We start from the raw sequence: 20244 nt of genomic DNA, 5'->3' as shown, positions 1-20244 counted from the left end.
AGTAAGCATCTCAAATAAGAGATGTAATAACCATAGTCCCTTGATATTCAATAGTGTTACCATTGCTGAATCCCCCCACTGTTAAAATCCTAGGGGTTGCCATTGATCAAAAACTGAATTGGTCTAGCCACATAGGTACTACGAATGAAAGAGCAGATCAGAGGCAAGGAACATTGCGGCGAATAATGCACCACTTCATTCTGCAAAGCCTGTCCACCATCTTCAAGGCACAAGTCAGGAATGTGATGGAATACTCCCCACTTGCCTGGATGGGTGCAGCTCCAGCAACACTCAAGAAGCTTGACGCCATCCAGGACAAAGCAGCCCATTTAATTGACACCAAATTCACAAGCATTCACTCCTTCCACTGCTGATGCTCCGTCGCAGCGGTGTGTGCTGTTTACAAGATGTATGGCAGAATTTCACCAAAGATCCCTGGAAGCACCTCCGAAACACATGACCACTTACATTTTGAAGGACGAGGGCAGCTGATACATGGTAACACCCCCCACTGCGGGTTCCCCAATAAACCAGTCACCATCCTGTCTTGGAAATATATTGCTGTGCCTTCACTGTTGCTAGGTCAAAATCCTGGAATTCTCTATCTAATGGCATTGTGGGTCAAGCCACATGCATGTACTGCATCAGTTTAAGAAGGCAGCTGACCATTACCTTCCAAGGGAAACTAGGGATGAACAATAAATGCTGGCTCTGCTAGAGATGCCCACAAGTGAATAAAAGAAAGGTGAAGTGCAGACTAAGAATTGGCAGCAACATCAGCTGATTTGTGAAGTTAATTTTTTAATATTTCCAGTGTGTCTACTTGCATTGTGGTGCAAATGTCTGTCATTCACTTCCCCACTCATCTTTCTAATTGTGTAACATTTGGAAAGAGCTCTGATAAAAGCCTGTAGCCTTAGGAATTTTGATGGGGCATAAGGACATGGGAATAGTCACATTCTGTGAGAGTTTCAGTTATGGAATAGGTTTAATGAACTTCCATGTCCTTGCCTTTTAATCAGGGTATCGGATTTTACCCAACACTTTCTCTTTTGGAGCCAGAAGTGTCACTAACTGAGCCAAATTTGATTACTTTGACACTGTGATTGATTTCTTCCAATCCCTTTGCATGCGGCCAAACTCGCTTCTTGGAACCTGGAGCATGATAGATGTATCTACTAGACAGTGCATTTAAGTGCTGCCATCATATTAAATTAGATTGCTTTCATAAAAATCAAATTTGATTTGTTCTCATGAGCATGGATGTGCATAAGTAATCCAAACTCATCCTAATCACTTCCATGTTTTTGTATACTCTCGGATAGAAGTTCAAAGCAATTTATTGCATACACTCATTAGACATTGATGACAGATGCATTCAGACATGTTTTATGTATATACTTGTACTTCATTTCACAAAAGCCTTGACTCAAACATCATTTTGATCAAAGAACATTGTTTTTGGCAAGGTGATACAGTTAGATGACACATATATGTAAATATTATATCCTTTGTTCTCATGGAAGACCATTCACACTTTGAAAGTATATTTTGTGAATATTGAAAGTCTATTTCCACAAAGTATTCTTGTTTGCCGGCATTATCATGCTGAGAATTAACACAATAGATGCAGAATAATAATACTTACTCAACAAAAAACAGAAAAACTTGAATAAAACATGGAAAACACTGCAGTTCAGTAATTTAAGTTTATTTTGGAAACAACGACACCGGCAATGGGACAGTGCATTTTTTGATGCCTGTTCCCATTGGTGCTTTCAGTTCTCTTGTCTGCAAAGTGAACATTTAATTTACAGCAGCTTTCTTTGTTTTGTTGTGAATGTGCTGACTGAGATCCAACTAAGATTTTAACCGACTGTACAAAATAAAACCAAAGAACTCAGAAACTCAGGATGTAAAACAAAAAAGTTGAAAAAAATGTGGTAGGCCTGGCAGCATCTGTGGATACAAAGCAAAGTTAACGTTTTGAGTCCACTGACCCTTCTTCAGAACTAATGGTGGCTTGGAAAAGGTGGTATATATGTTGAAGACAAGAGGTGAATAAGAGAAAGGACATGTGGAGCTGAAGACCAAAGAGAGAACCACAGTTAGGCAGACAAAGGATTGGGTGATAGTATGCCAAGGAGAAGGAAAAACTGACAACTGGGATCAGAAGTAGGTGAACACAGGTTGGCTGGGACATATGGTATGTCAATGATTTCACAAAAGACTGCAAGTTCTACTGTCCATTTGCTATCCTTTACTTCTAAAAACCATGTTTTTTTTTTATCCTGTGAGGACCTTATCTTTTTACTTTGTGATTTTAAAAACTGGGAACTAAAATTAGAAAGAGCTGTATTGAAATCGATTTGGAAAGCTGTCTGCCATTTGAAAAGCAGGTAGCCTGACATTTACTGCAGGAATCATGTAAACAACTCTTTGAACAAACAATAATTGGAGTTTATGTTGCCAGTGATTTGGAACGGAGCAGGGTGTATTGAAGCAGCTAGTGCTGGCAACAAGAAGTTGATTATTCCATGGACTAGTGACCAGTTTTAAATGACACAGACATTCTGCCTGCCTACACTGTGTGATGCTCAGGTAACTGAACAGCTTAGAGCAGGGAACAAGTGACGCACACAGAGAGAGAGAGAGAGAGACAGACAGACAGACAGACAGGCAGAAGAATTCAGTTCTTCCCCAGCTCAGGAGTGGTCTCTGTAATCTCTGAAGTCAAAACATGCTATAAACCCCCAAAAAACCAGTTTATCATTCCTGTGACAGTCCTTGTAAGGTACAACTTCTGATTGATAAGTCAAAGACTATTGTATGAGTGAATCAATGAGTTTCTGCCTCTCACCAATGAGTGGAAGCAACTGGAGAAAAACCGTGAAATGCATCATGCTGGTCAGCAGAAAAGTCATGAAAATCATCTCAACAACATTGCCTAGGAGCAAAGACTACCGAAATGTTTTTTTTCCCAGTTTGTGTGTGTGTGTGTGTGTGTGTGTGTGTGTGTGTGTGTGTGTGTGTGTGTGTGTGTCTGTGTGTGTGTTGTATTATAAGCTGATGATTTCTAAATATTTACTTGTAGGTAGAGTCTAATTACTTAGATAAATAATAATTCTCATTCAGTACAGAAACCTAGTTTGTGTTTTCTACTTACCTGGCACTTGAAATTGGGTAAATTCAGGATCTTTGCATTTTATAAAATCTGTAACATTTGTGACAACTGTAGGAATTGAGGGATGCAATTTCCACTGCACTGCCCCACTACCCCATTACTCCCTACCACACGTGCTTTAATATTGCCCACCAAACTCTTATGGGACACTTGTCATAAACCTTCTGAAAATCCAAATACATCACATCTACTGGTTCTCCCCTATCAATGCTATCAGTTACAATCTCAAAAAACTTTAGTACATTTGTTAGTCATGATTTGCCTTTCATTAACCCATGCTAGATTTGTGCAATGCTGTTAACACTTTCTAAATTTTCCATTACCATGTTTTTTATGGTAGACTCTAGCAATTTCCCCAATACTGATACTAAGCCTACTGATCTGCAGTTATCTTGAGAATGTTTCTATTTTCCTCCCTTTTTTATACAGTGGAGGTACATTTGCCACTCTCTAACCTATAGGAACTGCTCCAGAGTCGATAGAGTTTTGGACGGTGACAACCTATGCATCCAATATTTCCTGGGCAAATTTCTTCAGGCAGCACAGTGGCTCACTGGTTAGCACTGCTGCCCCACAGCACCAGGGACATAGGTTGAGTCCCACCCTTGGATAACTGTCAGTTTCGAGTTTGCATGTTCTCCCTGTGTCTGTGTGGGTTTCCTCCTGGTCCTCCGGTTTCTTCCCACAGCCCAAAGATGTACAGGCCCCGTGGATCGGCAGTGCTAAATTGCCTGTAGTATTCAGGGCTGTGTAGATTATGTGGGTTATGGGGGATGGATCTGGGTGAGATACTCTGAGGGGTTGGTGTGGACTTTTAGGGCTGAAGGGCCTATTTCCACACTGTAGGGATCAAAAATCTTTTAAAAAGTTATTCTGGCACGTAGATTTTCCAGCCTTAGAGATCTGCCAGCCTTTAACCACACTAATTTCATCAGCATCTGATGAGCAATACTGATTTCCTTCAATATGGGCCTCTCACTAGATTCTTGTTTCTCTAATATTTCTGGAAGGTTATCTGTGCCCTTTTTTGTGAAGACAGAACCAAAGCATATGTCCAATTTCATCATTTGTACATTTACGATTTGTAATTTTCATGGTTTTCTTTCTCCATGCATATTTAAAGAAACTTTTTAGAGTCAGATTTTATATTCCCTGAAATATTACTCACGTGCTTATTTTTCATCTCTTGATCAAACGTTCTGTCCTCTTTATTTGAATTCTAAATTGCTCCCAATCCTTAGGCTTGCTGCTTTGCTGGCAGTTTTGTGTTACACAGTGAATGCTGGAGTAACTTAACATCTATGATGAGAGAAACAGTGTTAACATTTCAAGTCTGGTGTGACTTTGTCAGAATTGAAAATGGTATTGGAAATTGTTGCTATTCTTCTGACAGAGGTAGAGGAAGAGCAACAGGGCAGTTTTTTTTATTTAATTGAATTGAATCGTTTATTGCCACATGTGTTCAATGTAAAAATACTGTGAAAAGTATGTACCTTCGCTGTACATACATGGCGGCATTCACATTAACTTAGAATAAGATAAGAGAAAACAATAACTTAAGAGAGTCCAACTGCCGTAGGTCCCCTGAGGACTTTCCAAACCTCACTATGTTGCTGCCAGCATCCTGCACTGGGCCGCATCACTGGCCCAATCTCACCACCGCTGCCTTATTGACCCATCCTTGCCGGCCCACACTTGATCCACCACCATTTCTCCGGCCCACACTAAATCTGCCATCGCTGCAGGATATAACCCATGCATTCAGCTCCACATGGTTCCCATTCGCAACCTGGTTCCTTCCAAACTCCTTAGGTAGGTAGTTAAAAAGTGTGGGAGGCAGACAGCATTTCTACAGTGGGAGAGAGAAGAAGTGAGAAAATGGAAAGAAGGACACAGAAAGACGGAGAAAGAGAACTGGTGAGCAGAGCGGAGCTCCAAATGGACTGACTTAAACTGCCGCCATCTTGCTGGGCACCTTTACAAATTACAAAGGAATTGTTCATGGCCAGATACAAGTAAAACATTGCTTTACTTTGACAGTGTGTCTACAGCCTTAGATGGTGAGAAAGGGGGTGGTGAATGGGCGAATGTTTCACTCAAAGATAATGGGAACTGCAGATGCTGGAGAATCTGAGATAACAAAGTGTGGAGCTGGATGAACACAGGAGGCCAAACAGCATCTCAGGAGCACAAAAGCTGACGTTTTGGGCCTAGACCCTTCATCAGTAAAGGGGCATGGGCGACGGCTCTGAAATAAATAAGGAAAGAGGGGGAGGTGGACCGAAGATGGATAGAGGAGAAGATAGGTGGAGAAGAGAGTATAAGTGGGGAGGTAAGGAGGGGATAGGTTCGTCCGGGGAGGGCGGACAGGTCAAGGGGGTGGGATAAGGTTAGTAGGTAAGAAATGGAGGTGCGGCTTGAGGTGGGAAGAGGGGATAGGTGAGAGGAAGAACACGTCAGGGAGGCGGGGAAGAGCTAGGCAGGGTTTGGGATGCAGTGGGGGGAGGGGAGATTTTGAAGCTTGTGAAATCTACATTGATACCATTGGGCTGCAGGGTTCCCAAGTGGAATATGAGTTGCTGTTCCTGAAACCGTTGAGTGGCATCATTATGGCTCTGCAGGAGGCCCAGGATGGATGTGTCTAAGGAATGGGAGGTGGAATTGAATTAGTTCGCGACTTGCAGTTGCATTTGTTTATTGCAAACTGAACGTAGATGTTCTGCAAAGCGGTCCCCAAGCCTCCGCTTGGTTTCCCCAATGTAGAGGAACCCACAACGGGTACAGCAGATGCAGTATACCCCATTGGCGGATGTGCAGGTGGACATCTGCTTGATGCGGAAAGTCATCTTGGGGTCTGAGATGGAGGTGAGGGAGGAGGTGTGGGGGCAAGTGTAGCACTTCCTGCGGTTGGAGAGGAAAGTGCTGGGTGAGGTGGGGTTAAAGGGGAGTGTGGAGTGGACAAGGGAGTCCCGGAGAGAATGGTCTGTCTGGAAGGCAGACAAGGGTGGGAATGGAAAATTGTCTTTGGTGGTGGGGTTGGATTGTAGATTGTAGAATGTTTCACCTTCTGTGTTTGCATGGGAAGGTACCATGCGAGGAGTGCAGAACGTGGTAACTTACATAGGTTTTATGTCTTTATTTTGTCCATCGCCACATTAACTGTAGGTTCATATCAATGCTAATAACAGCTAAAAAATAAACGGGGCATGTAGTCCTGCTGTCAAAATTTAGGAAGGTGGAAAACAAATTTGCAAACAGAATGTCAAAATTAGTAATTTCTGAAGTACTCCTGAGACCATATACAATGTGTGTATAGAGATAAAAGGGTTGAATAGATGAATGTGTGGCTTGTTGATGATCCAAAAGAGATTGTTTAGATTTTTGTAAAATTGGACTCGTACTGAGGGACAAAGCTCAAGTACATGCCAGAGCATTTACAACTCAACAGTTCTGGGAGCAGTTTCCAAACACGATTATTTGACAGTGCAATTAGGAAGATTTAAACTAATTTGACAAGGGCGGAAACCAGAAAGTAATACTGGAGAGGAAATCCAATATATGTGGGAGTACACACAGAAAAGCAAATAATACATTGGTAAGAAATAGTAGGATATTAGAATAAAAGGGAAAATAATAAAGTTGCATTTAGGATTACTGAGCATGTACGTGACTATGTGGAGAATGGTAAATAATATTGCTGAGTTGCGGAAACAGATAATAAAATGGAAATATGATGTAGTGATGATGGAGACCTGGTTCATACAGAAGAACAGGATTATGCATTAAATATTTTTGGATACAACATGTCCAGAAAGCATGGAAAAGGAAGAAAGGGGAGTTGGGTTATGGTATTGATTAAGGACAGAGTTGTAGTGCTGGTAAGAGAGGATGTCCCAAGGGGATCAAGGGAAAAATCTAATTAGCTTTAGCCGTAGAACAAAAAGGTGCAATTGAGTTGTTTGGTGTAATCTGGAATTCCTGTCATGGGGAGTCAAGGACACCTCTCATCAGCCAGATATGCCCATGCCCAGGAAGCGTCACCGGCAGCAGAAACTTGAGTCCTGGGCTCTAGCGTTCCAACAGGACCTCGTTTATGACAAGGAGATGAACCAAGTAGAATATCTGACAGTGGTAGAACATTTAGAGGACGGTGATCATTGTATCATAAGTGTTCCAATGATGGTCAATGATAATATTGATCAATCGTGAGCAAGAATAATCAACTGGTAGACAGAGGACTTCAACAGAGCCAGAAGAGAGCTGGTCCAGATGGACTGGTAAAGGTTGACGTGGAACAAACTCTTGAAGAACAATGGGTACTTCAAATCAATGGTTTAGGTACAGTCAATTCATATTCCTTCAAATGTTGTATGCACAAATCCAAAGCTTCCAGAACTTAAATTAAAGAAGATGAAGTTTGTTTTTGACAGACGTCAGGTAGCAAATACAGTTGAAAACCAAGCAGAATATATAAATTTAAGAGGAAACATGAAAAAGCAAAAGATATTGTGAAATAATATGGGCACCTGACATAAAGAATAATTGTCTATAAGCACTTCAATATTAATGGATAGAATACAGAGGAGTTAGGTTAATTAGGAAACAAAGAGGGAATGTACACAGGCAAGCAAAAGGCATGGCAGTGATGTAAGATGAATACTTTGTATTTGTCTTTGCCTATGAGCTATATCTGCCCAGGCCACGGTGACAGAGGAGGACACTTAGTACTATAAGGATTTGAAATTAATAGGGAGAAGCTATTGGAGACACTGTTGGTATTTATAGTTGACAAGGCACCATATCTTGACAAAGCACTAGTGATAACGTACCAAATGAGACGTAGCCAAGGACTTTGAAGGATGCAAGAATGAAAATTGCACTATTTATCATCTTTTAATCTTTTCTGAATTCAGGAATCTTGCTAGAAGATTAGAAAATTGCAAACATTTTGCCCTTGCTCAAAAAATGGTTGTAAAGATCAACGCAACAACTACAAACCAGTTAATTTAACTTTGATTTTGGGGAAACCTGTATTGGCAATTGTTCAGGATCGAATTAATAGGCATTTGGAAATCTGAGAGTTGAATTTGAAAGGCCAGTGTGCATGTGTTAAGGAAAGATTATCACTATCCAACTTGCTGGTGTTTTTTTGAAGAGGTAACAGTAAGTTGATGGGGGCAAAGCTGTTGATGTCAACACAGTGCCACATGACAGACTTGTGAGGAAAATTATATGCCATGGAATAAAAGGGACAGTACTAACATGGACACTAAATTGGCTAAAGTGTAGGGAACAGAGAGTAATAGTCAATGGTCGTTTATCAAACAGGAAGAATATTTGTGATGGGGATCCCCAGGGATTGGTAATAGGATCTTTGCTTATATATCTATCTTGGTTCCCAGACAACAATTCAGATGCTTACAGATGACACCCAACTTTGCAGCGTTGTAATGTGTGAGGGGGACGTTATAGAACTTCAAAAAGGCATCAACAGAGTGATGGAATGGGCAGACAGGTGCAGATGAATTTCAGTGCAGAGAAGTGAGAGGCGATACAGCTCAGTACAAAGAACATGGAGAGACTATATAAAATAAAGGATCCTCTTCTAAAAATATTTCCAGGGACCATGATGGCTTGGAGACATTGTCACTCAGCTAATAATGCAGAGACCCAATGAATGTACTGTGGAACCAAATTCAAATACCACTAATAGCAGATGGTGGAATTTGAATTTGTTAAAATTTGATATCCCTTTAATGGTAATCGTGAAACCTTTAGTGATGGTCACAAAAGCACATCCATTTCACTTTACAGAAGAAAGACTGCCATTCACCATTTGCAGTGTAATTATTCTGTTTTACTTTGGTGGTAGAAAAACTTTTAGAAACCTTGGGTGGAATTTGCTCCAGATGCTCAACAAAGGAGGCAATTTGGGAGAATCATAGAATCAGAAGTAAGGAGTTGTTTTTTACTTCAAGAACAAGAAGTGTCATTTTTCACCCAAGCAGAGTGGCAAAATGCAATTCTCACTTGTGAACATCAAGATACATCTTAGTATACATTAACAACCTCATTAATTATGTCTTGTCACCTAACTGATATGCAGTTTCCCATTCTTCTACTCACCGGATAGAAACCAGACAGTGACAATTCTTGACATGGAAAGCCAGAGCAGTAACCTATGATTCCAACTACTTGCTCCTCTGGATCTCAATCATTCACCAGCATCTTAGGTCACACTCCATCCCATGCAGCAGAACTTCTAGGTCCTTGTCAGTACATGAGAGTGTCAATTAGTCACTGTCCAGCATTTGGCTGGGTGCATGGTTGGGCTTTGAAGATGCTACCAACTTTAGGAATACCAGCAGATACTTCCGCCAATGTTGAACGGGTGAATATGACGCATGGTGTGCCATAGGGACAGGAGGCATAGCTAATGAGGCATGTTTGGGAAGACTGCATGAGAAAACCGCTCAGGGTCACAGAGAGGAATCCTCCATGAAACGCATGATAAATGGCATTTAGTGTATAATTCAGGACAAACTGCACTTGGGAAAAGTACATCAGGCAAAAGGAAGAGTTCTGAAGAAGGGTCACTCGACCGGAAACATTAACTCTGCTTTCTTGCAACAGATGCTGCCTGAGCTGTTGAATTTTTCCAGCAGTTCTGATTTATTATTTCTGATTTCCTGCATTCACAGCTCTTTGTTTTTTAGCATTTGGGAAAATTTTGGTTGATTAAAGAAAGCTAACATGGACTTATTAATGGGAAATTGTCCTTAATTGACACACTGAAATGCTTTAAAGTGGGAACATAGACAGTTAATGAGGGTAATGTTATTGAAATTGTGTACATGAACCTCCAAAAAGCAATTGATAAAATACCACATGGCATTTGTGAGCAACGTTACAGTTCATTGAATGAAAAGAAATGAGAGCAGCATGGGTGTGAAATTAGCTGACTGACAAGATACAGAGATCAATGGTCAATGGTTGTTTTTGACTGGAATAAGGTTTGTAGGGGTGTTAAGACCATGCTCTTCATGATTTGAATTAATGACTTAGATCTTTGTGTACAAGACACAATTTCAAAACTTAATGATGGTGCAAAACTTGAAAATGCGATGCACTTTGACAAGGGTGATGTAGAAATTCAAAGGTGTATTGACAAATTGGTGTAAGTTGCAGATGATGTTCAGAGCTGAAAAGTGTGAGATGATACACTGTCTTAGGCAGATTGTGGAGAACTGATACAAAGTAAAGGGTAGAGCTCTAAATGAGGTACAAGGGTAGAGAGAAGCATATGGGATCATGAGTGTTATAAAATGCAAAAGGTTGGAAGTTAGGTTCAACATACATAAATCACAGAGTTGGCCTCAACTGAAGTATTGTGTCATGTTCTGGATAAATGTCATCAAATTGAAATTTGGAAAAGATTCACAAGAATGATTCCAGGGAGCAGAAGCCTCAGCCATGTGGATAAATTGAAAAATCTTGAGATTGTTTTCCTTGGAGAAGAGACATTAAGATGAGATTTGATACAGGCATTAAAAACCGTTAGGGGTGTTAACAGCATGGATGGGGGGAAATGGTTACAATTTGTGGAAGAATTATGTATTTAAGGACACATATGTAATATGTAACGTAGTTGTAATAGAAAACAATGGTAATATAGAGAGAAACTTCTCCCTGCTGTGAGAGGTGTGAGTTGTGGGGTATGATTTGATGTGGGGAACAATGAGGAGCCTTTCAGTAGGACTGGCTGTTGTTAATGTTGGTGGCCCAGTGTTGAGCAGTTTGCCAATCTGACCCTGCCCACCCCCAAACCTGATCCATGCTCAAGCCCTAACTGGCCTGACCCTGACCCAACCCTGAGCCCACAATCCTAAGGTTCCCCTCCTTATGATTTCATAAAGTTCTATAAGGTCACCCCTCAGCCTCTGCCTTTAGCTCAAACCTTCCAACCCCAGCAACATCCTTGTAAGTCTTTACTGAACCCTTTCAAGTTTAACAACATGGCCGGGAGTCCAGAATTGCATGCAGTGTTCCAAAAGTGGCTGACCATTTCCTGCACAGCTGCAATGTGATATTCCAACTCCTATACTCAATGCACTGACCAATAAAATCAAGCATACGAAACACCTTCTTCACCACCCTGTCTACAGTGATTCCACTTTCACAGAACTATGAACCTGTACCCCAAAGCCTCTTTGTTTAGCAAAATTCTCAGGACCTTACCATTAAGTGTACAACTTCTGCCCTGATTTGCTTTTCCAAAATACAACACCACATATTTATCAAAATTAAATTCCATCTGCCACTTCTCAGGCCATCGGGCCATCTGATTAAGGTCCTGTGTACTCTGAGCTAACCTTCTTCATTGTCTACTACCCCCCCCCCCCCACCACCAATTCTGGTGTCAAGTGCAAACTTCCTACCAATTCCTCCTTTATTCACATCCAATTAATTTATGGAAATGACAAAAAACAGCGGACCCAGCAGCAATCCTTGTTGCACCCCACCAGTCAAAGGCTTCCAGTCTGAAAAACAATATCCATTACCACCCTCTCTTTCCTACCTTCAAACAAATTTTGTATCTAAGATAATAAAATGTGAGGCTGGATGAACACAGCAGGCCAAGCAGCATCTCAGGAGCACAAAAGCTGATGTTTCGGGCCTAGACCCTTCATCAGAATCTAAATGGCTAGCTCTCCCTGGATCTCAAGTAATCTAACCTTGCTATCCAGGTGTAATCTTGTCGAACACCTCACCGAAATCCATATAGACAAAGTCTACCATTCAGCTTTCATCAGCCATCTTTACTAATTCTTCAAAAAAGCTCAACCAAGTTAGTGAGACATGATTTCCCATGCACAAAGGCATGTTGACTATTCCTAATCAGTCCTTCCCTTTGCAAATACATGTAAATCCAGTTCATCAGGATCCCATCCAACAGCTTACCCACTACTGACATCAGGTTCACCGGTCTGTAGTTCCCTGGCTTTTTCTTACCACCTTTCTTAAATAATGGCACCACATCAGCCACCTCCAGTCTTCAGGCACCTCACCCGTGGCTATTGATAATACAAATATCTCACCAACGGGCCCAGCAATCACTTTCCGAGCTTCCCACAAAGTTCGGGGATACACCTGATCAGGCCCTGGAGATTTAGCCACCTTCACGCATCTTAAGACGTCCAACACCTCGTCCTCTGTAATATGGACATGTTTCAAGATATTAGAGATAATAGGAACTGCAGATGCTGGAGAATCCGAGATAACAAAGTGTGGAGCTGGATGAACGCAGCAGGCCAAGTAGCATCTAAGGAGCACAAAAGCTGACGCTTCAGGCAAGGTTTCACTATTTATTTCTCCAAGTTACCTTGCTTCCATGTCTTTCTCCTCAGTAAACAAAGCTTTAATATCTCACCCATCTTCCACAACTCCACACATAGGTGACCTTGATGATCTTTAAGGGACCCTGTTCTCTTCCTAGTTACTCTTTTGCCCTTAATGTATTTATTTATTTATGTTTGGATTCTCCTTAACTCTATTTGTCAATGTTATCTCATGTCCCCTCTTTGCCCTCCTGATTTCTCTCTTGAATATACTTCTACTGCCTTTATATTCCTTTAGGGATTCACCTCATTGCAGCTGTCTATACCTGCAATTTGTCCCCTTCTTTTTCTTGACCAGAGCCTCAATTTCTCAAGTTATTCAGTATTCTCTACACCCACCAGCCTTGCCCTTCACAGTAATGGAAACATAGTGCTTCTGGACTCTCGTTGTCTCCTTTTTGAAGGCCTCCCACTTTCTAACCATCCTTTTACCTGCAAATAGCCCATCCAAATCAACATTTGAAAGTTTTTGCCTAATATCATCGAAATTGGACCCTTATTTCAATTTGGAAATTCATCTTTTAATTCAGGCCTATCCTTTTCCATAATTAGTTTAAAACTAATAGAATTATAATCACTGGTCATTCTGAGTCACAATTAGCCTTGTAACTGGCAGCCAGTCTTAACCATCTCTGCCTCTGACATAGTGTGAGTCAGGAAGGCAAGGGGCTGTCCATAATAAGACCATGCTTCTTCCCTCCATCCCTCCAGCCCCCACTCCAACTTGTCTCCCAGTCCAGTCCTAGGACTTCAAATGCAGTCATTAAATTCTGCTCATTGAATTATATTGTATTATTGCATGTACGCCTGCCATTCAATTGATTATGACTGATCTGATGATCCTCAACTCGACTTCACTGCTTTTTCCCCATAACCTTTGGTACCTTTACGGATTAAAACCTGTCCATCTCAGTATGGAATATCCAGTAATCCACCTTGACAGCACTCTGCAGTAGAATCCCACCTTAACTATCATAAAAACATAAGACCATATGACATAGAAGCAGAAGTAGGCCATTCAGCCTGATGAGTCTGCCCTGCTGTCTTTGATCATAGCATGTATCCAAACAATTCTTTTTGGATTCAGGTAATTGTAGTTAGGAGAAGATTCGACAACAGCAATTTACTCAAATATGAACATTTATTGAGTCGCAACAAAAGACGGAAGAAGAAAGGAACATTTATTAAGTAAACAAAAAAATGAAAAAGAAAGAAAATAAACAATTAGCCTCATGCCCTTCTGCCCATCAAAGACCCCTCAATCGATGGCTAGTCCAAAGGCTGAGTTTGTTCCAATATCATTTGCAACCCTGGTCCGAAGTGAAGTCCAGCAACTTGAAACAAAACTCTCTCTCTAATACAACGTAAAAACCAGCAAGGCACAAAAAATTGACAAAAAACATGCTGATTACACCATCTTTGGCACATACAGGAATGTTCACATGACCATTCAAGGTTATGCGCTTGTCAAATATCAACAAGTTTAACCCTTCAGCCCATCCTGTACACCTGCCATTCAACCAAGTCGTGCCTCATCTGATGATCCTCAACTCGACTTCACTGTCTTTTCCACATCACCCTTGATACCTTTACTGATTAAAACCTGTCTTTCTCAGCATTGAATATCCAGTAATCCAGCCTTGACAGCACCCTGCAGTAGAGTCCTACAGATTCACTGCTTTCTGAGAGAAGAAATCCCTCCTGAGCCCAGTCTTAAATGGATAGCACTTTCAACAGAAGGCCCTTTGGTTGCAGCCTCTCACACTCAAATGCTAAGTATCCCCATATACTTGACCTCTATCTATTTCAAGCACAATTTCCTTCTTTATAACACTAGTAATGAGAAGGCTAATTATTTGAGAACTGTCCACTTTCACCTGGCAAGAGCTCAATTCAAGTTCTGTGTGATCTTTGGGAATGCTCTGATCAAGAGATTTGATCCTGGAAGGGATTACTTACAATATTAGTTACAGCACCTCCGTGTTTTAGCAAATGAAGACTGAAAAACCGTTAGTGTCTCTGTTTCTGGATGGATTCTGCTGCCTGGACCGGGGTAATTCTGGAGTGGTCAGCTTTCCAATGGAACAGCAGGGTGGTTGGCGCCAATGTTTACTAACCAATACCTACAGCCTAGCTCACCCAGAAAAGATGCTTCAATCCTAAGGATTTAGGAAAAGGACTGTTATTCTTCCATTTCATCCTACCATTTAGACTATTGATCCAAACCCATCGATTTGGCCTCCATTACTCTGAATTTAGTTTTGCCATATTGTGGTACATTTAATTTAAGTATAAATAATTTCCAATGCTTTACATTCTACATGGATTTAATTTAATGCTTTCTTTCCCTACAGGTATATTGCAACTGGCCAGATCATTCAATGTTGATGTGAAAAATCCGATGGTATTTACTGGTTCCCAAAGAGATATGTTTGGATATGCTGTTAAACAATTTGAAAATAATGAAGGGAAATGGTAAGCAGAGTTTGCTTTTTAAGATTTTAAAACTTATTCTGCTTTTATAGAAAAAGGTTCCAAACATTGGCATTGTTTGAAGTAATAAGGAGATGGACACAATAATATACACGTGAAACAGCACCACCTGCAGTGGCATTGTATAGGTATACTGACCTGCCTGAATAACATAGTCATCTCTTTCACATAAATTAGTGGTGCTTCAAATACTTCAGGAGTCACTGAACAAGACACCAGTAGCCATTAAAGGTGTACGCATGATATCGGGAACTAATTCATAAGCCATTTCAGTGCATCAGACACCAACCATTGGATTACTAGTTGAAGGTAAATTAAAATGGCAATGTGTTACATCTTTTAAAAATTATTCTTTCATAGGACATGGAAGTTATTCGATGGACCAAAATGTGTCGCCTATCACTAATTACCTTTGAGAAGTTGGCACTGAAAGACCCTTTTGAACTGTTGCAGTCCATTGGGTGCTAGTTAAGCCCAAATGCAGTTAGGAAGGGACTACTGCAATGTTGACCTAGTCGCCTTGAAAGAACAGCAATATAATTCCTAGTTAGGGAATGTGCATTTGAACGGAAACTTGAAGATGGTGATACTCCCATATATGTCCTTCCCTTGTCCTATCATTTCATGGGCTGAATTATTTGCAACTCATGTTTTTCATTTTGTTTCATACAACTGATGGTTCAAAATATTGTACTGTTGTAAAATTGCACACTTGATGACTGCTATGCCTTCCTTCTGCTCTGCAGTGTCAGTTATTTTGTTTTCTTCTAGTCTAGTTGGAAGGAAACATCTGTAAGATACGGCTGATGCTTAATTAATATGTCCTGGTGTTTTGTCTCTGATCCACAGATAATCAAACAAGACTGAAATTTTAAATTAATACCTCGTTAAAAACATAGCAAACCTGGCACGTTAAGAAGAAAAAGCATGCGTAAGAAATAATTTCTTGCCGCCCCTATCTTATGTTGCAATTATTACATAACTCAATGAGCAGTCTGTATGTTTAATTTGATGTTTTATCCTTTCATCAGGGTTGAAGGCTTGTTGTGAAAACTTACATTCAATGTCTGTAAGAAACTCACCACAAACACAGCATTTTCTTAAAAGTAGAGTACAAATTTAAGAGAAGGGGCTGGGTGTGGGGGGATTCCTGAAGAATGAAGCTACAAAGACGGAAACAACATCATTGTCAGGTTTCAAAATAAAATCATTGATAAAGAAATCAGTGCTCACCATTATTGCTATCTAAATTTAAAAGTATAATGTAGCATCCACACATGCACAGTTAAAGGTGAGAGAGAAGTGTAGGGTACCATGTAGGACAATATTGTAGTCCACCTGGCATTGAAATGAATCCAACAGCAAGACCATTTGGCAATTACTTATTTATATTGCATTAAAAATGCCTGGTAAAGTTAAAGATGGTGCTTACAGAACAAATGTTGTGTTAAAAGATGACGACTACTGGACAACATCTCCTACCTGGAAATTTAAGTTGACAAATGTGATTTCTCATTTCCTCATAAGGATGTGAGTGTTGGAAGTTTAAAAAGTTCCTATTTTTCGATATATCTCTTTTATTTTCCTTCCTTAATCACACCTGAATTTCCCGACCTTTATTTCATATCATATATTTCATTTCAGCCAACTTATGTATTCTGCTTTATCCTTCATAGTTTGATTTTATACGATTTTATTGGATTTCATTTAAGATCTAGAGCTGCATGTACCAAGATACAGTGAAAAATGTTGTTTTTCATGCTACACAGTCAGATCGTACCATACCATGTGCATCAGGATAGCAGAATATTGTGCAGGATATAGTGTTACAGCTGCAGAGAAGGTGCAGAGAGAATTAATGGAGCAACAGGGTCCTGTCTGCTGGGTTGAGAGTCAGTGAAAGCCCAACATCACCGCCTATGGAAGGCTTGCCATATGAAGTGCCACCTTAAATAGCCAGCAGCAAGTCTTTAGCCATGATCAAGGACCCCCAGGCAGATGCTCTGGTGCACCTCTGGTTGCCATACTTCAGGAAAGATATAGAGGCTTTGGACAGCGTGTAAACAAGCCTCACTGGGATGTCAGAGATAATGGGAACTGCAGATGCTGGAGATTCCAAGATAATAAAATGTGAGGCTGGATGAACACAGCAGGCCAAGCAGCATCTCAGGAGCACAAAAGCTGACGTTTCGGGCCTAGACCCTTCATCAGAGCCCTTCATCTCACTGGGATGTCACCTGGATTGGAGAAAAGTGGCCATAAGGAGAGTTTGGATAAATTTAGATTGTTTACACAAAAACGTAGAATGCTAAGGGAGCGAACTGAAAGAAGTGTATAAAATTATGAGAAGCCTGTACAGGATAGATAGTCATTTTCCCAAGGTAGAAATGTCAAACGTAGGTTTAAGGTGAGAGGGGAAAAGTTAAAAGGTGATATGTGAGGCAAGTTTTTTTTACACAGACGGTCACTGATACCTGGAATGTTCTGGCAAGGGAAGCTTGATTTGATTTATTATTGTCACATGTACCGAGGTATAATGAAAGGTTTTGTTTTACGTGCAGAACAGGCAGATTTTTCTTATTCATTAACAGGATGAGGGCATAAAACCATAAGACCATAAGACACAAGAGTGGAAATAAGGCCATTCAGCCCATCGAGTCCACTCCACCATTTAATCATGGCTAATGGGCATTTCAACTCCACTTACCCGCACTCTCCCCATAGCCTTTAATTTCTTGCGAGATCAAGAATTTATCAATCTCTGCCTTGAAGACATTTAATGTCCCGGCCTCCACTGCGCTCCATGGCAATGAATTCCACAGGCCACCACTCTCTGGGTGAAGAAATGTCTCCTCATTTCTGTTCTAAATTTACCCCGTCTAACTCTAGGGCTGTGCCCGCGGGTCCTAATCTCCCGCCTAACGGAAGCAATCTCCCAGCATCCACCCTTTCGAAGCCATGCATTATCTTGTAAGTTTCTATTAGATCTCCCCTCAACCTTCTAAAGTCTAATGAATACAATCCCAGAATCCTCAGCCGTTCATCATATGTTATGCCTACCATTCCCGGGATCATCCGTGTGAATCTCCACTGGACACGGTCCAGTGGCAGTATGTCCTTCCCGAGGTGTGGGGCCCAAAATTTGACACAGTATTCTAAATGGGGCCGAACTATTGCTTTATAAAGTTTCAAAAACACATCGCTACTTTTATATTCCAACCCTCTTGAGATAAGTGACAACATTACATTCGCTTTCTTGATCACGGACTCAACCTACAAGTTAACCTTTAGAGAATCCTGGAGTAGCACTCCCAGATCCCTTTGTACTTCGGCTTTATGAATTTTTTCACCGTTTAGAAAATAGTCCATGCCTGTATTCTTTTTCCAATGTGCAAAACCTCGCATTTGCTCACATTGAATTTCATCAGCCATTTCCTGGACCACTCTTCTGAACTGTCTAAATCTTTCTGCAGCCTCCCCACCTCCTCAGTATTCCCTTCCTGGCAACCTAACTTCGTATCATCTGCAAACTTCACCAGAATTCCCCCGGTCCCTTCATCCAGATCATTAATATATAAAGAGAACAGCTGCGGCCCCAACATTGAACCCTGAGGGACACCACTTGTCACTGGTTGCCATTCCGAAAAAGAGCCTTTTATCCCAACTCTCTGCCTTCTGTCAGACAGCCAATCCTCAGCCCATGCCAGTAGCTCACCTTGAACACCATGGGCCATCACCTTACTCAGCAGCTTCCCATGAGGCACTGTATCAAAGGCCTTTTGGAAGTTTAGATAGATAACATCCACAGGGGTTCCCTGGTCAAACCTACTTGTTACCTCTTCAAAGAATTCTAACAGGTTTGTCAGGCACGACCTCCCCTTACTAAATCCATGCTGACTCATTCTAATCTGACCCTGCACTTCCAAGAATATAGAAACCTCATCGTTAACGATGGATTCTAGAATTTTACCAACAACCGAGGTTAGGCTAATCGGCCTATAATTTTCCTTCTTTTGTCTTGATCCTTTCTTAAACAAGGGGGTTACAATAGCAACTTTCCAATCATCTGGGACTTCCCCTGACTCCAGTGACTTTTGAAAGATCACAACCAACATCTCCGCTATTTCCTCAGCCACCTCCCTCAGAACTCTAGGATGTAGCCCATCGGGACCAGGAGATTTATCAATGTTTAGACCTTTCAGCTTTTCTAGCACTTTCTCTTTTGTAATGCCTGCCATACTCAACTCTGCCCCCTGACTCTCCCTAATTGTTGGCATACTACTCATGTCTTCCACTGTGAAGGCTGACGCAAAGCACTTATTAAGTTCTTCAGCTATTTCCTTATCTCCCATCACCAGCCTTCCAGCATCAGTTCAGAGCGGCCCAATGTCTACTTTGCCTCTCGTTTGTTTCTTATGTATTGAAAGAAGCTTTTACTATCATTTCTAATATTACTAGCTAGCCTACCATCATATTCGATCCTCTCCTTCCTTATTTCTCTCTTTGTTATCCTCTGTTTTTGTAGCCTTCCCAATCTTCTGATTTCCCAGTGCTCTTGGCCACTTCATAGGCTGTTTCTTTTTCGTTGATACATTTCCTGACTTCCTTTGTCAGCCATGGCTGTCTAATCCCACCCCGGATAATCTTTCTTTTTTTTGGGATGAACCTCTGTACCGTGTCCTCAATTACACCCAGAAACACCTGCCATTGTTGCTTTATTGTCTTCCCCACTAGGCTCTGCTTCCAGTCGATTTTTTTCAGTTCCTCTCTCATGCCCCTGTAATTACCTTTATTTAACTGTAACACCATTACATCCGATTTTGCCTTCTCTCTTTCAAACTGCAGACTGAACTCTACCTATTATGATCACTGCCTGTCTGGCTAGGCAGCATTTATTGCCCATCCCTAATTGCCCAGAGGCAGTTGAGAGTCAGCCACATTGCTGTGGGCCTGAAATCACATGTTGCCGAGACCAGGTAAGGATGGCATTAGCCATCCCTAAAGGACATTATTGAACCCGATGGGTTTTTACAACAATTGGCAATGGATTCATGGTCATCATTAGATTTTTAATTCCAGATATTTATTGAATTCAAATTCTACCATCTGCTGTGGTGGAATTCAAACCTGGGTCACCAGAATGTTATCTGGATTAACAATATAATGATA

The 20244-nt window shown here is 41.0% G+C and overlaps 1 protein-coding gene across 2 annotated transcripts in view; it reads left to right on the top strand.

Annotated features, from left to right (window-relative positions):
- itga1 (integrin, alpha 1) overlaps positions 1–20244 on the top strand; it is a 188767-nt gene that overhangs the window by 15963 nt on the left and 152560 nt on the right. For both annotated transcript variants that reach the window (XM_048527733.2, XM_048527751.2), the window contains exon 2: positions 14937–15057. In XM_048527733.2, the coding sequence (XP_048383690.2) occupies positions 14937–15057 (121 nt within the window). The remainder of the gene's footprint in view (positions 1–14936; positions 15058–20244) is intronic.

This window comes from Stegostoma tigrinum, chromosome 1 (genome assembly GCF_030684315.1).
Source record: "Stegostoma tigrinum isolate sSteTig4 chromosome 1, sSteTig4.hap1, whole genome shotgun sequence".
In the NCBI taxonomy this organism is placed as follows: Eukaryota; Metazoa; Chordata; class Chondrichthyes; order Orectolobiformes; family Stegostomatidae; genus Stegostoma; species Stegostoma tigrinum.
The sequence above is the reverse complement of the archived record's forward strand: the minus strand, read 5'-3'. Positions and strand labels throughout refer to the sequence as shown.